General features: G+C 47.8%; 4 protein-coding genes across 4 annotated transcripts; 2 read left to right on the plus strand and 2 right to left on the minus strand.

The window, feature by feature from the left end:
• Positions 1 to 208: 208 nt before the first annotated feature.
• On the minus strand, positions 209 to 4056 carry I303_104651 (uncharacterized protein; the record flags this gene model as incomplete). Its single annotated transcript, XM_065968999.1, has 19 exons — positions 209 to 604; positions 725 to 783; positions 859 to 941; positions 1031 to 1107; positions 1175 to 1244; positions 1311 to 1535; positions 1590 to 1672; positions 1734 to 1839; positions 1895 to 1922; positions 1985 to 2211; positions 2276 to 2391; positions 2480 to 2737; positions 2803 to 2875; positions 2932 to 3018; positions 3085 to 3212; positions 3311 to 3381; positions 3447 to 3597; positions 3692 to 3837; positions 3921 to 4056. The coding sequence occupies 19 exons, from the start codon at positions 4054 to 4056 to the stop codon at positions 209 to 211; spliced, it is 2520 nt and encodes an 839-aa protein (XP_065825071.1).
• Positions 4057 to 4265: 209 nt separating this feature from the next.
• On the plus strand, positions 4266 to 5223 carry I303_104652 (uncharacterized protein; the record flags this gene model as incomplete). Its single annotated transcript, XM_018407671.1, has 5 exons — positions 4266 to 4329; positions 4412 to 4610; positions 4714 to 4828; positions 4940 to 5042; positions 5135 to 5223. The coding sequence occupies 5 exons, from the start codon at positions 4266 to 4268 to the stop codon at positions 5221 to 5223; spliced, it is 570 nt and encodes a 189-aa protein (XP_018262882.1).
• Positions 5224 to 5528: 305 nt separating this feature from the next.
• On the minus strand, positions 5529 to 8306 carry I303_104653 (uncharacterized protein; the record flags this gene model as incomplete). Its single annotated transcript, XM_018407670.1, has 7 exons — positions 5529 to 6248; positions 6321 to 6665; positions 6722 to 6786; positions 6870 to 7560; positions 7656 to 7769; positions 7827 to 7946; positions 8013 to 8306. 7 exons carry the CDS (start codon positions 8304 to 8306, stop codon positions 5529 to 5531), a joined length of 2349 nt encoding a protein of 782 aa, XP_018262881.1.
• A 2618-nt stretch (positions 8307 to 10924) lies between these two features.
• I303_104654 (uncharacterized protein) lies at positions 10925 to 16400 on the plus strand (the record flags this gene model as incomplete). Its single annotated transcript, XM_018407669.1, has 6 exons — positions 10925 to 12840; positions 12910 to 13159; positions 13226 to 14323; positions 14386 to 14466; positions 14531 to 15903; positions 16097 to 16400. The coding sequence occupies 6 exons, from the start codon at positions 10925 to 10927 to the stop codon at positions 16398 to 16400; spliced, it is 5022 nt and encodes a 1673-aa protein (XP_018262880.1).
• Between the last annotated feature and the right edge of the window lie 340 nt (positions 16401 to 16740).

The following is a 16740-nucleotide window of genomic DNA, read 5'->3' on the forward strand; positions in this document are numbered from 1 at the left end:
ATACTTTGAATGAAATATAGACAGACCAGAACGCAGAGCTTCTGAAGTCTCGCAATTGTATTTTCAGTGTATGTAACGTGTAGTAAGCCTGTAAACTAGTCAATTAGCACCATTAATGCGAAAGCATCATCGCATTATGCATAACAAGATAGATCTGAATATGAACACGAATACACCAAATCGTGCTTCGTGCTTAGGCCATCTAAATCTATATTCCACCTAACGGTCCCAAAGTCTCCCTCCTCGCAAAATTCACCAACCTCCTAAAATCCCCAAAGGCTTTCGGAGTCTCACTTCTCTCGTGACCTTCCGCCGATGCAGAGGCACTTCGAAGCAAAGAAGGTAATCCTGTGGAACTCCCATGCTGCGAAAACAAGCCATTACTGCTTATTGGCGAGGTGATTCGGTTGATCTCTGATCCAGGCCCAGACGAAGACGGGTTATTAGTCATTGTGCCAGATACCTGCGAAGAGGGAGAAGGGTCCATATCGATGTGCGTCAGGAAAGATGTGTCTGATAATTCCGAGTTGGTGGATGTTACGGATAAGAAGATGTCGAGGAGTTTCTGTTGGTCTGTACGGGGTGTTCCTTTCAGATCGAGTATCTGAATGAACGTATAAAAAATCAGTATAATCTAGTCTTGATGTGCAACGGCAAGACATTTGTGTTTGTGAAGTGAATATTCTATCTATTGTGAGATGTCTGAGGAGTGATTGAGACTCACCTTTTGGAAATTGCTAAATGATCGATCCCCTATCAACAAGCAATAATTCTGGACGAAGCCTATCAAGATCCAGACAGCCGTCAGCCTCTTCCCTCGAAACACCGATCTGAGTGAGAATCGCAAATCTGACTCACCTTCAGGAGGATCATCAGGTGCTAAGATGACTTTCAGCATAGTCTCCAATTGGCCTGTGTTCTTGGTCACGTATTTAGTGTACCTGGCAACCATTGAACCAAGCTCGTCAGCATCAAAGGCACTCAAGACGAATGCCGTGTCTGGACATTCCTTCGCATTCGACAGACTTACACGTTGGTGGAGTTCTCTGGATGGGGTTCAGGTAAATCCAATAAACAAGCTTTCACAGCTTGCACATCCAGTAGAATCTGCATTTCCACTTCGATCAGCCCCTTTCCGCTAAATGAAACATCCACGCTCAAAAAGGCGACTTACCTGCTCCGCACCGATTTTTTTTAGTGGTCGACTCTTGATCACACTTTGGGTGAACCTCGTTATGACCACTCTATCATCGGATGTATGAGCTCGAGAAGACCCAGCTTGATACGTCGTAAGTGGAAGTATCACTCACCCAACAGCTTTATCGGCGAAATTCCTTATGTATTTCTTGCCCTCCACCCTAGTCCTCACCACCTCTGCAATTTGCTTGATCGATCCCACAAGGTCGACTATATATGCTGATCTGCCCGACACGTTTTCAAGATGCATCCAAGGTGTTTTCAGTATAGCTGCAAAGGCAGGTTCGCATGACGATTCCAACTCCCGTAGAATCATGTTTATACACGAAGAGATAACACTGTATAAAATCTTATAAGCTTCTATGTCAACGAATGAACGGCAGTTGGCTCACGTGGAGAAGGTCTCTCGTTCATTCTGGAATGAAATATCTTCCTTGAACTCTTCTGCTATCTTGTCTTTCAACCTTTCCTCAAGCTACAGAGAGTAGACAAATCAGCGTCAGAAATCCAGCTTAATGTTAAATTAGGGGACGTACCTGCAAGGAAGTATTCTGACAGTATTCCGCAGTGTTGAGTATCATACAAGCGTTTCTGACTTCTTGTAAATTTTCTCTGCCTTCGAATGACCGCCGGCCCGTCTCCCTAAGTTGACCTGTCAGCCCAAGTCCCCCTGCTTCTGAATTTCAAGTCGTCTTACTTTCTCATACCAGCCATCAAGACGTCATCTGCGACCCTCGTCGGCATGAGCTCCGCCTTTCTTGACTGGTGGAGTAGCGGTACGACTCACCCGAATACACTTTAAGCCATTTCGCAAATACCTTACTCAATTTCCTCATGGGCTCGCCTTTCGTATACTTTTCACATTGTTCCAATGTTTGGCCGTAGAAATAGAACAACTCGGTGGAAGACGGCAAGATGATCGGTACAGGGTTATCTGATTCAGTCTGCATAGCACCTTCCATCGATGATCGTGATCTAGGTCCTCTATATTTCGATAACATATCGGAAATTGCCCTGAAAGCAAATAGACATTTTTAGCAATCTGACGCGTCGATTCCCTTCACAAAGGGCGACTTACCGATCCTGAGCATCAACGTAGACGTTGAAGTAATTATCGAATATACTGGAGATGGTCCACTTGACACTGCCATTTCCGCTTCGGGAAGTCAGGCCACCAGCAGTGACTTCTTCAAACTGCAAAGGTGATACTGCCCGTTAGCTCGCCTTTCACACTGAAGAAATGGGATGCCCTTTGTTTTGAAGCTTGAAAAGGCAGACCCACGGGCATCTCAAATCTTCTAGATAAACCAGCCTCGAAGTCCAAAGTGGCTTGCAGAGCATCCAGCAGAACATTCACGGCAGGCGTGGATTTAGCCAAGACATTTGCGAGGTCTGACCGTGTGTATTCTGAGAAATTCGAGACGAGGAGTCTGGTCATCTCCCAAGATGGCGGAAAGAGGCTCGCATCTTCTTCATCGTGATGTTTCAGTATTCTGCGGAACCAGGCATATCGACGAGGGACATTATCCAGTTGGCCTGCCTGTGTCATGTCAGTCAAACTTTAGCTAGTTTCTAACACTAAACTAAGAGAAAGGGGACACTCACTTCGTCTGTAGACTTGAATATACGTCGATATTCGGCTAATTGTAACTGGAGATACCGTTCGATGATATGGTTCCTGCTCAACAAGTCAATCAACTAATATGCGAAGGCGGTCTGCGTCAAAGAACATACCTGAAATCACCGCCGAGCACATCGATCACATGACACACTTCCGCTATCGTCCTTCGATCTACAGGTTTATTCGGGTCCTGCTTGAAACTATAACGGTATACAATCAACTTTACTGCACTGGATTGGATTGGATAGGTGTGGAGGTGAGCTTACAAGGCATCCATGTCTACTGCGACTTTCTCTTGTATAGATTTACGATCGGCTTCGGCAGCCTTGAATATCTCGGCTACGGCTGGAATACCAGATAGCGGTTTGAGTGGAGTCAGGAGATGCGTGACTGCCTAGATAGGTAGAAGCATGTGTTATGATTAGTATAAGGATACTTGTGACCCTTGGTCAGCCAGCATGAGGTGACTGAATGAGTTATTCGAGCACGTACTGATAGAGCTTGTGACATGTCTTTATACCTTTTCGTAGGTAATAAGTCCTTCAATTGAGCATGAGCGTTCCCTAAGCCGCCCCGTCGTCAGCGGTTTCCATATATCCAATACTGATAGACTGGATGTTCGACATACGTAGCATACCCCATCTCTCTAACATCTGAATAGCGCTCGTCAAGTTGGTTTTAGCAGTGTCCAGGCGCTGTATATCAGTGGTAATGGTCTTGACGATCGCTTCTGCTTCTGCTGCTTTCTCTCGGATGACATTGATCTGAAGCATCAATTGCTACAAATTGAGGTTCTCTTGGTCAGCCTATTGGTATCAATGCCTCTGAAGTGGGGATGAGATGTGATTGGGATGAGAATGAGCTGGGACGTACGCTGATCTGAGTTTGGATTTTCGACATTTTGCCTGGATCTTGATCCGTCTTTAATTCTCCCTTCAATCTAGCTACTTCCTCTCTGACGTCCATAATCTCCAACTGCAATCTCGCATGTATTTGCTGGTGCCGGCTCAAAGACTCAGCTATATAACATATATCAGCGCTAGATCATTATCGTGAGCCGTAACAACCGCTGCAACACAAGGTGTTGGGAGTTGGGACGCACCATCTGGGAAATCCTTGGATAGTCTAGCCATGACGTTTTCGGTCGTCCTGTCCTCTTGTCCGACCACAAGTATAGGCCCGCTCGTTCGCACTAATGGAGTCGCCGCTCTCGACGTCGATGCTGAAGCTGATGCCATCGTGGCTGTGTCCTCGGCACTTGTGTTCTTATAGCAATACGGTGATACGGATGGAGGATGACACGTAGAGTAAATGATAATCAAACGAGTGATTTCGTCATGACAGGCGATGACCGAAGCACAAGTCGCGTCGACGGATCATAATACTTGGTCTGCACGATACATCTCAAGGCGTAAGTTACTGATTATGCATCGGCATCGAGAATAATATGGGTGCTTTCGACCCGCTTATAACGTATGAGAAGGGTACATACATAGAGACGGACACGGGGAGTGAGTGATGAATTCCCACTTCCATGTAATACAAACCATTCGCCAGACATCAGCTAATGTGTGACTCATTGCTCTGCTTTAGACAAAGTATCTAGGAAGGCTACAATCACAGGCGCAACAAACATCATCCTAGGCGGTAAATCGATCATACAAACTGGGTCTATACTACGAGGAGATCTGAGAAGATCGACGGCAGGTCAACATGTCGTGATTTCCATGGGGAGGTATTGCCTGATTGGAGAAGGGTCCATCATTCGCCCACCTGGGAAATTGTATAAAGGGTGAGCTGTCTCACTGGTGACCCGCTGACCGATCTCACAAGTCGAAAAAGCTGGCTAACGGGAAACTCTCATGATGGATGATGCATGGTGGATGGTGGAACAGAGCATTCACTTTTTATCCAGTCAGAATATCGGATTTCGTCCATATTCAGCCGAATTGCATTATCGAGGCTGGACAGATTGGATCGGGCGTTGAGATTGGTGAGAATTGTATAATCGTGAGTCGGCCAAGAACAATACCGCTGTATTATCGACGCCTAGATTCGTCTCGCTATCACAATGTCCCGATGTTCCGTAGTTTTTGATGTTGATGGTTCACCATGACCTAGGGCAAATTCGTCATCACAAAAGATCTAGCAGTGATCTTACCCAATACTGTGCTTCCAGAGGGGACAGTCGTTCCTTCGATGTCAGTCTGGGGCGGTAATCCAGGTTAGTCTTAGCTTATGCGCTACCATTATGCCATTACACAGGCACCTACCACCCTGGCTAAGCATTGGCAACTGATTTCTGCGCTTTTACAGGCAAGCTCGTTGATACTCTGCCGGAAACGTATCAAGAGACGATGGAAGCTAAATGTAAAAGCTATTATCAACGGTTCCGAGCTAGTTGACCTCATTTACCTTGATCTGCTAAGAAGCCCTCCCTTTCTTGCTCCCGACTTTCCTCCCATATGAACCAAATCACGAACCAATAACGAACAAGTACCCGTAAATGTAGGGATATATGATAAAATGCATTATATACAGTATGAATGATGTGATATGCTAATAAAATGTACACAAGAGATGATGATTATCAATCGTGGATGTTCGTTATTCGTAGTATAAATCAAAGCATGGCAGCATAGTCTTCGATAGCACTTCGCGAAAAAAGTGTGTAGACACTGCAGTCTTTCTACGTTCTACTTTCTACTTTCTACTTTCTCTGCACCGAAAAATCCTCGCTGGTCGGTCTACTATCCCCTCCGCCCATGCTCCAGAGGGTATTGATACTTTCCGATTTACTTATTGTTCTATTCCTCATATCTTGATCTTCCTTGCTCTCTACACTGATTCGCCTGCCATGCCCTATCTTTGGCGGACTGGTATACGCACTATTCCTTTTACCCTTTTGAATTTCTTTTCTCTTCTGGGCTTCACGCTCGTCGAACGCTCTCAGAGCTTGGATGGCCTGTTGCGGATCATGTACATCTTCAAAAGGTATAGTCAGGTCTTCTTTCGTTCCTATAGTAGAAGATAATCTTTCAAGGGGAGTTTCTGAGCTTCGTCTTGAGGAAGTGGACGTTCTACCTGATGATATCCAGTTCCCTTTCGATAAAAGGTTGTTCCTGTTGCTGCCATTTTCATCGGGTTCCTCTTGTATACTGGGCGATGGGGTGCGATTGATACCCATGAGTTTCAACGTAGCTTCCATCCTGTGTCGCTCTCTACGATCTTCTTCGTCCTCGTCGTGAATATCCAATTTTCGAGCCGAGTTGGAATTCGAATTTGAGTTTGAGGTGGATCTACCGGAAGTCGAGGTGGATTTCGACGACAAAGTCAAAGGTCTCAAGGAAGACTTCGACGAGTCTGCTGGTGTGGATGAGGAATTACCGAATCCCAAAGAACGGAAATCCAATGAGAACCCTCTTTTAGCCTGTATCAAGCATTCACCATCAGTTTACAACGGGACAAAGATCTTCAAGTGTTAGGGAAGGAGCTGACTAACCCTTCTCTCTGCTTTACTGTCTTCTGCCGCAGTTGAGGCTGGAGCAGGAGCTGCCGGCGGAGGAACAGATTTCTCCGCTGGGCCGGTCATAGCTCGGACCATGAGACTGAGCGGTCTAGCTTTCTTCGGCTTGACAGGTTCTGCCTCAGGCTCAATTACTGTTGGCGGTTCTTCCGATATCGGCGAGGTAGTCATACTTCTCGGCCCATCGAGGATATCTTTCAGCGCCGGACGACTAGACGTTGAGGCTGAGGTTGACGTTGCGCGAGCAGTTCCTCGTCGAGTCTTGTAATCTACCGAGAGGACGTGCTCAAATCCTTCTTGGGCGATGATTCGATCGATGATCTGAAAACCACGGGTTCAGCGTTTATGGGGAAACAATTTGATTTGATAGGACTCACCTTGGAGCAGTACAACGTCAAAGCTTTGTTCGATTCTTTGAGCTGTTTCAATTCTGCTTTCAAAGCTGTACAGAACAGCAAGCATCAGCGGCCAATCGCGTTTCATGAAGAATGAGAAAGGACGCATAGTATTGGAACTTCTGCTTACCGGAAGTCTCATCGTTCTTGCCGCGACCCGAAACAATACTTCTACCCGTAACTGACTTATCATCTGCCATGTCCAACTCGCTAGCCAAGTCTAGCCCACTTGCAGACGCTTCTCCACCGGGACTGGCCGGCCTATTTTTCTTGCCCCTTCGTGCTCTCGGGGGAGCCAGGAAATCGTCTTTTCGTTTGGTATTCTCTTCATGGCCATCCAGATCGGTGAAGAATTGATGATCATCATCGAAGATGGGCGACTGATTCTCCAGATCAGACGCTAGTTCGCTCATCTCTTCCTCCAGATCCCGGTCCGATCCAGCACTTTGTGGAGGTTCACTGATACTAATTTCATCTTCAGGTTGATCCGAGAGCAGGCCACCTTGCTGGCGGAGTTTCCCATTCAGTGTTCGTTCCCTCATCAGAAATTCCCATCCTTCATTCTCCTCTACTAGTTCCTGGTTGACAATTTTCATCTCGTGTAATTCCTTGGTGATAGTATTCAGTTTTGCCAGCAAAGTGGAATGCGAGAGATTCAAAGAAGCTAATTCGTCTCTCAGTGAAGCCACGTTTTCCGTCTCAGGCGGTGTCGGAGTGACTGATCGACGTGAAGAAGATGCGGAAGAAAGAGTTTTGAGCTTCTGTTGAAGATGGCTTTCTTGCGCTTGCAGAGCTTGTCGTTCAATCTCGAAGGTCTGTTCCTATCTCATCGTCCAGTCTGAGCTCACTGAATGTATATTCACGTTTCATGATCTCGTATATAGCTTTCGTCACTTGAGAGTCAGCTATAACTCACCTGCTCGACATATCGTTTCTGACTATCTCTTGCCTGCCTTTCAGCATCGGCCAATCGTTTTCTGAGTCGATCAAGCAATTCATCTCGTTCTTCCAGATCAGCCTCCATGCGGCTCTGCAAAGATTTTGGCTGTCAGCTGTGCATTGCAGACAGCGATAAAATTTAGCTGACCTGCTCATTGAAAGCTTCTTCACTTCTTGTTTGCAGGGCACTCATTCCCTTGGATAACTCTGCTTGCTGGGTCAGGAGCTCTTTTCTTTCTAGTTCAGCTTGTTCCAATCGTTGGAGCAGCTAAAAAACCTCGATCAGACATTCGTACAGGCGAAGTCATTTGAGGGCCATTCACTTCAGACTCACACCTTCTCTTTCTTCCCACTCATTCCTGAGGGCATCTTCCAGCTCATCCCTGTTTGCCCTGACCAATTCCTCCTCGCTTCTTTCCCTCAATCCACCCATTGTCCCGTCCTGCTGCCTTATGCTGGGCGAGGCGTGCGCCGATTCATCGTCTTGCTGAGCGAAAGATGGCTCAGGCGTAAGTCGAGGTGTAGCTTTCGGCGAAGGCGTGTAGGAATTGCGTTTTCGACTTGGTGGAAGGGGTCGTGAATGGGTCGTCAAGGGCGAAGAGGATGAAGGGGAGACGCCAAGGGACATCGTGAGATGGTGAGATGATTTCAGTCATGCACACAGATTTTGCGACGATACAAGCTGACAGCTCTCTCGATCTCGTCTTACGAAATTCAACGTGAGATTACTTGAGCCATAGGCAGATGTTGGCGAATGCGATCAGGTTACAGTATCATCATGATGAGAATGTCAAACGCAACGGACGCGCACAGAGCCAAACAAGAAACGAAATCAACACAATTGCATGGAGCCCCGCACCAATCTCCACCTGAGACGACGATCATGTTTCATCATGGACACAAGTGGCGTTCCTCAACCAAGTTACTGATAATATGATTGCTTGGAACATGTATGAACGTATGAACGCGCGAGTCAGGTAGAAGAAGACTAAAGCTTGGGCTTGCCGCTGTCATCGATCATGTCTGGATTCGCTTTGAAATACTTCTCCAGGTCCGCGGCGATTGCGCTTCCCCCTGCATCGGAAGTGTGTTGGCTCGCTGAACCAGGTGGGATGGCCGTCCTGGCAGTATGCTCCCAGGCAGCTCTTTCGGCCTCACTAGAAGCGTTTGCTCTCAACAGCCATCATCAGCCACCCAGATAGCCGAATAGCCCCGTTGCAGTGGAAACTCACAGATGTAGTGGTTGTCGGCTGATCAACCGCAGACCCTTGTGAGGAGGTCGAGTTATCTGATTGAGACGAAGGCATCTGCGAAGATAAGTGTAGATTCTTCAGAGCTTGTATGAGAAAATGGTGTGGCTAGAGGGTGAATTGGAGACTGAGTAGCGGGAAATCTCGCTCTTTTATATGCAGGCGCCGTTCATTTGGCCGTGTCATATATGATCTCTCAATAGGCAATGCCGATACCCGTGGGGATGAAGAACAAAGCATGTTGGAGCGCAGGAGTTTCACCTTTTGGCAACGCTGAACAGTCGAGTTCAACCTTTGAGTGACCAATCATTCGACCCTCCTTCGTCACGTTGCATCAGAACCTGCAGAGTCCCCTTGGCGTAGCAAGGATCAACGCACAAAGGACAAGCCGGATATCAAAGGGCGTCCTATCCCAGTGTCATGAGATCTCCACGAGAAGGCTGGTAGCGACATCAAGCAAGACGCCGACTCATGTAGGATCGCCATCGAGAACGGGCTGACGCGACACGCTGATTTTCAGCTTGTCGAAGAGTACTCGAGCAGTCTTACAAGCTATCTGCAGATGTCTTTGCTTCCCGCATTCGATACAATTCCGCATGTTGGAAAAGAGTGCGTCTGTGACCAATGAGGTGATATTTGTCACCAGCTGGGACGCTCACCTTATTCTGCTTTTTGATAAATTGAACGCACAGACTTTGAACTTCGTACAAAGCGTTTGAGGCAATAACGTAAGTCGATCTTTTCCCGCTCGGAGTTCATCGAGCAGATCTCCGCATTATGTAATTCGACTCTGAGACTCGACAGGGAAAAATGCCACATAAAGAATAAGCATCAATCCGCCGCCGTCGCACCACTATTCACACTTGCTTTGCTGGTTTCCAGTCGCAAAAGTCATAGTGACTACCCGAGCAAGGTAACTGCCAAGTTGCGAAGGCGGTGTTTGCCGTGGTCTAATCTATCTTCGCATCGCAAGGAAAGGTCCTCTTTGTACTTTGTAAGTACTGGATCTGCCTAATTTGGACCTGGCGAAGTCATGTACAATAAATTGTGTCTGAAGGGGCGAGAGAAATTAGTGAGTCTGCAGATCAGGACGAATCAGGGACTCAGGGCCAGCAAGAAGTGCACATTCATGAATCAGGGTCAAAGAGTTCGGCAGTTTTTCCTGAAGTCTCCACAAAACAGACACCTATAACCGCACATTAGGATCCGCCCTTCGAGTGATTAGGATAATTTGTAGTCGGCAGTGAGGAGTGGATTAGGAATTTTGTATGCGGTTGAAACGTCATACGCCGGCTTTTGCAGGTTTTTAATGCATCATCATGGTCATACTGGAGTAGAAAGAACAGTTGCCTGCAGCCGAGCCCAATTCCAGAGATACCTTGAGCTTGACTTTTCAGAAATCACTTTCACCTCGGATACTAGTAGCTTCATCCATATCCATATATCATTACTACTTGGTACCACCAACACTTGGAGATTTGACACACATTTGGCGTGGTTCGGACCATATCGACAATCTCGGACCTTTCGCGCGGAACACACAGCGACTCCACTTCATCCCGCTTCACCAAAAGTGCACAACCAGATACGGAGCGACAACCACAATTTTCACAAAGGACTTACCTTTTCCTTCTGCTCAAATTCAACACCTCGGCAATCAGCTATAGAACAACTACTACGATCACAACACACAGGCTTATCCGTTAGAGTTGATGCGATATAAAAGGTCTGAGATCTGAATCGGGACCAAACGCTCAGCGCGGGCAATAGAGAGTCAGCGATTGCAGAAGCATCCGTTCCTTCTTCTAGGCGTGGTAAGCTTTCTGAAGAGGAAAGGTAGATTTTGGATTGTCTTAGATCTACCAAGTCGTGCGTAATTTTCTATCTATCAACATCTTCTTCCCATATCACTTATCCATCTATGTTTCCCGTAAATCGTTACATACTGACTGATCTGTGAATTTTGGCGTCGACTCCCTGGAATTCGAAATAGATCATGGGACACGAGTCGGATGATAAATCGCCTTCTTCTCACCAACAACGTCTCCCATCTTCATCTTCGTCAGCCGCATTCCTACATCACTTGCATACCGGTCCTTCCTCCCATCATGTGACCTTATCAGCAAGCCACAGCGGCACTGGACCAAATTCCTCTCCTAGATCGATATCCGTTCCATTAGAACCGACCGTCACCGGCCAGCACAAAGCGACTAGCGTCTCCCTGCGATCACCTACGAAAGCAACAACACTGCCGTTTCCCCCGTCTTCACAATCCACTGCTGGACCATCCAGCTTGACTCGAAATCCGTCTGGCTCAAGACGAAGCAGACCTAAAACCGCCCCGGGGACCAAAGAGAGCAATCCTTCTTCGCCTGCTCCTGTCGAATTGACTCCCATATCGCCAATGGATCGACAAGGAATGACCAGTGACGAGATCATGCAGCTTGCCAACTCTGATCCTTCGTGTCTAACCGACTTTGCACGTGAAGAAGCTGGCATGGCGAATGCCATGGACATGTTGTCAGTGTCGCAGGGCGATGAGAAGGAGGGAAAGACATTGTTAGTTGGAAGGGCAGGAACATTAGGTCCCGGCAAACAAGAGAAGGAAAAGGTTGATCCTGGTCGTGGAACTCTACCGATGTCTATGGATTGGACCACTTTTGCCCACGCATACGCCCATGGTCTTTTTGATCCGAACAAAATTCCCAATCCTCCTAATTCCGGCGGTTCGCCCATGGATGTGCATTCGGCTCACTCATCCCCTGGTAAACGGTATGCCTCGACGCTGCCTCCTCATCTAGCAGATAGTACAAGTGAATCAGAGGGGTACAGCTCCAAGAGTTCAGGCGGATCAACTATGACTTCAGCTAGTTCAGCTCCGTCGACATCGGCATCGAATAGACCAGGATCGATGGCAATCGCCATGGCAGCTAGAAAAAAGGCCTATGAACTCGAGAATCTGCCTAATCGACCGCGTGACGATATGTTACGGCCTGACAAACTGTCTCTGCCTTCATACTCCTTCGCAGCAGCGACCGTGCGGTTGGCGACTTCCGGAATGAAGGAATCAGATTTCGCTCCATTAGCAATCCCCTCCCCGGACAAGGAATTGATGGACCCAATGGCTTCTGTCTACTCAGCGGACTCGAGTGGTACTGTAAAAGACAGTGCTAGCTCAGACCCAGGATCATCGAGGTTCCCCTTGCACCGAAGTATGTCTAGCGCGGTCACTTCTAACACTTTCGGGAACCTACGACTACCGACTATCCAAGCAAGTCCTGTGAGCACACCCAATGAGCATCCTCAAGGACATCATCATCACGGCAAAGGTAAAAGCAAGGTTGATGAGCCGGAACATTCCCCTCAAAGAGCTCGCTTGGGTATAGTCAACGGCCGCATACCACCTGCATCGGCGCCGTTGGAGAAAAGAGGAGGAGGAAGAGATCCAGAGGGTGTCTCGGATTACTTCGGCACAGCTTCCCCTCAAGCAGCTAATTCTTCCTCTTCCTCCTCTCATATCGACAATCCCACTCCGAAAGTCAATTCTGGATCCAGATCCCCCGAAGTCACAAGCAAAAATACTCCTCCTCAGTCGAACGTGGATCAGATTCCATCATTGGCTTTCCCTCAAGATATGGGACCACTCTTCGACAAACTAGGCTGGTTACCCGCTCCGCTGCCTCCAGATGAGACAGCCCGACGGAGAGCTCTTTACCGCTTCAGCATACTGCACACAGCCCCCGACCTCAATTTCGATCGAATAGCACATATGGCCAAATTGGTGTTCAACCCGAAAATAGTCTTGATAGCTTTAATAGATAGCGACACCCAATGGCATAAGACGCAAAGTGGGCTGGATGCGGAGGAGGCTTCGAGGATATCCAGTTTCTGCAGTCATTCCGTGCTAGCGAGGTAAGTCGAGCCGACCCAATCAGTATCATCACGAATAGCGCCACTTAATTCTTCGCCCACTCTGCATAGATCCGATGAACCCTTCGTTGTACTTGATGCGACGCAGGATTGGAGATTCGAGAAAAACCCCCAAGTCATCGGTCCCCCTCACATCCGTTTCTACGCTGGTGCGCCTCTGCGTACATCAGATGGGCACAATATCGGAAGTCTGTGCATCATCGATGATAAACCTCGGCCAGAATTTCCGCCCAGATCAAGGTTGATCTTGAAGGAGTTTGCCGCTGTAGCTATGCGGGAGATGGAACTCTGGCGAGACAAGGTACGTAAACCTATCGTCGTGCGCTTCCATCAATCACGTATTCTGGCTAACATCATGGGTGGTTAGCTCCAATTGCGCGTTCGAGATAAGATACAGAACTCGATGGAAAAATTCACTCGAGAATGTTTAGAAATGGACGCTAATTCAACTGCTTCCAACGCCGAAGCGGCCGCCAAGATGGATCAAGTCTATTCTCGCGCCGCACAGCTTGTCTGCTCTACGCTTGACCTGGACGGATCATTCGTATTGGACATTAGTCAGATCGAGATGATGCAGATTGACACGCCGTCTGGCAAGAAGATGATGTACCGTGCGGACCCATATGGATCTACGGAACAGCAATCGCCAGTCTTGGAAAGAAGCGAGACCTTCGGACCGGTCAACGCTTTCCCAGTACTTGCCACCACGATCGGACCGACGTCGACTCGACCTCTCAACTCGTACGAACACGAGAAGTTCAGCGAATTCCTGCGTGATCATAGGGATGGGCGGATCTTCGAGGGAATCGCTCCTGTCTGGATACGGTACATGTTCCCCCAGAAATTCAGGTATGGTATGGTCGTACCCATCTACGGGGTGGATCAACAGCCTTTCGCCCTCATCTGCGCATACACTGCAAATAAAGCGAAGCAATTCCTCGAGGGATACGAATTGCAATTCCTCCGCGCTATCGGCGTCATCATTCTTTCAGCTGTGCTTCGGCGACGCATGGTCTTGGCGGATAAGACTAAATCTATCCTAATCTCGTCCGTCTCACACGAACTCCGAACGCCTTTACACGGAATCTTAGCTGCTGCGGAACTACTCAGCGATACGAACCTGGATACCAACCAAACTGCTTTCCTGAAGACCGTTCAAACGTGTGGAAATTCCCTTATCGAGACAGTCAATCACGTGCTGGACTTCACAAAATTAAGCGGTTCTGGCACGAGCGGGAAATCAGCAAATAAGCTGGGCAAAGTCAATTTAGCTGCACTTGTTGAGCAGACCGTAGAAGGCTGCTGGATCGGGCAAAGAGCTAGATTTTTCATGGGCGATGCGGATATTGGAAGTTTCTACGCACCACCAACTACGTCTGGATTGGTTCCGAAATCGCAAAGGGCGAGTGTTGGTGAGAAGCTGGCTCATGTGGAGACTGTTATTGATATTGATCAGCGAGAAAAGGTGAGACAAGCTCCGATACATAGAATAAGTTCACATACTGATGTTTTTTTTGTATGCATTAGGGCTGGGTTGTGCGATGTGAGAAAGGTGGTCTACGCAGAGTTCTGATGAATTTGGTAGGAAACTCGTTCAAATTTACAACGGTCAGTCCACTCTCCATTCTCCATTCGACCTTGATAACTGCAGCTGACGGGACGAGACGAGCAGGAGGGATACGTACAAATCACTTTGCGAGAAATGCCCCATCCTCCCGACTCCCGTACGATCCCAGTAGAGATGGCTGTCATTGATACAGGAAAAGGCATAGGCAAGGAGTTCTTGAAAGATCAACTGTTCCATCCTTTCTCGCAAGAAAACCCCTTGCAGACTGGTACGGGACTGGGGTTGGCCATCGTAAATTCCATCGTCAGATCAGAAAATGTCAACGGTAAAGTCGATGTTTGGTCAGCCGAAGGCATGGGAACAGAGATCCGAGTCTCGTTCGATGTCGAGATTGACGATGATGTCGACGACGATACCTCTTCAAACTCTTCGCACGTGTCTTCCAACACTCCTTCCTCGATTGGACAAGGATATACTTTGACATTTATCGGCTTCCAGCCAGATCATCGCGGACACCAATTATCACTCGAAGTACTTTCGATGTATGCCGACGCCTGGCAATTCGCCAACAACGAGAACGCCAATGTCGCTGTAAGCGATATCATCGTGATCAACGAGGACGAAGCTCTGCTCAGAGAGTACGCTAACATGGGTAAACCGATCTTATTTGCTCTGTCCATCAGAGGTCCTGAAGCAATGCAGCGTGCGGAGATCATCAACAAGAGCGGCGGATTCTGTCATATAGTCTACAAACCTATCGGACCAACTGCCTTGTACGGCGCCCTCCTGAAGGCTTTAGAATGGTTGGACGGAGACGTGGAACACCTTTCTGCCTCTGTCCACAATGCGAATGACAAGAATCACAACAATAATCACAATTTTCCGACTTCTTACGATGGATTACCTTCGTCAGCGTTCAATCGCCTGGGATATGAAGATCGACCAAGTATCTCAAGAGGTTCCTCTGGCGCATCGCAAGAATCGAATTCAACCATCAGCGAATTATCCTCGGTACGCTTCACTCAGCCAATGAAAGAACATAGATTACCCCTCCAACGGCGCCGATCGGAGGAGAACGAACATGTCCATCAGACTCAGACTCGCCCGTCGTTAGGTCCAAGAGGAATGACGTACCATGCGCCCAAAAGAGTGATCTCAGGATCATCGGGCTCAGCTTCAGGTATGGGAGCAGGAGATGATACGGCTCAATCTTCACCTCAACAAGGATCTGCTAGTCCGACATCGACCATCTCTACGATATCCCTGGCGGATGGCGGGGTCATGTTGAAAGCTGCTACAGTCCCCACTGAGACGCCGAGGAAGGGACGAATGGCGAGGGTCATGGTTGTGGAAGATAATATCATCAATCGACGAGTATTGGGGGCTTTCCTGAAGAAGAGAGGATTTGAGTTTTCTGAGGCTGTCGATGGTCGGGCGGGTGTGGATTTGTTCGAATCCACCCCGCAGAATTACTGGGAGTGAGTTTTGGATTTTGGTTTGTGTTCTGAGTTTCGAGTCCACTTCTTCTGCTCTACCTGCCCTTCAGATTCCTGCCCTTTTCGACGATTTTGGATTAGATTATTTGCGTTCTGCGTCTTGCATCTTGCGAAGACTCGATTGAACCTTTGCTTGCATTCAGAGCAGCTTGCTAATCTGACCTTCGCTCTCCAGCGTCATCCTCATGGACATCTCAATGCCAATTATGAACGGACACGACGCCACTCGGGCTATACGGAAGATCGAAGCTACTCGACGAGACGCTCCGCAGGATATACCTTTCGTACCTCCTCCCGGCAGACCAGTCTCTATCCCACCTACCAAAGTCGTGCAAGCGCGAGCGAAGATTTTCGCTTTGACGGGATTAGCTACTCAGGACGATAAGCGAGAAGCCTTCGGGAGTGGGGTAGATGGGTATTTGGTCAAACCTGTTTCGTTGGCTAGTTTGGATATCATCTTCAAGAAGATTGGATTTTGATGATGATGACCACACCACATAAAGTGATCCCAATCGCACTCAAACTTCGCTCATCGCAAATCCGACAACTGAAACATATCCGGTAATTCGCTCTTTATTGGTTGATCATTAACCTTGCCATCCATGCCTTGGCAAGACCTCTTGCATTTCGCGTATTTGTTGTTTTTCAGCCATTTTTCGCTTTGTCAGTTTTTCTTTTATCGGAAACCCTTTTTTTCGAAGCATTGATTCATATCTAGTTAGTTAGAGCATTTGTATAATCACAATCATATTTTCATTTGAGCCAATTTACATAGACCCAATGATGAGTCCATGACATGCAATTGTAGGAAGTACAAAC

This window comes from Kwoniella dejecticola, chromosome 5, assembly GCF_000512565.2.
Source record: "Kwoniella dejecticola CBS 10117 chromosome 5, complete sequence".
NCBI lineage: Eukaryota > Fungi > Basidiomycota > Tremellomycetes > Tremellales > Cryptococcaceae > Kwoniella > Kwoniella dejecticola.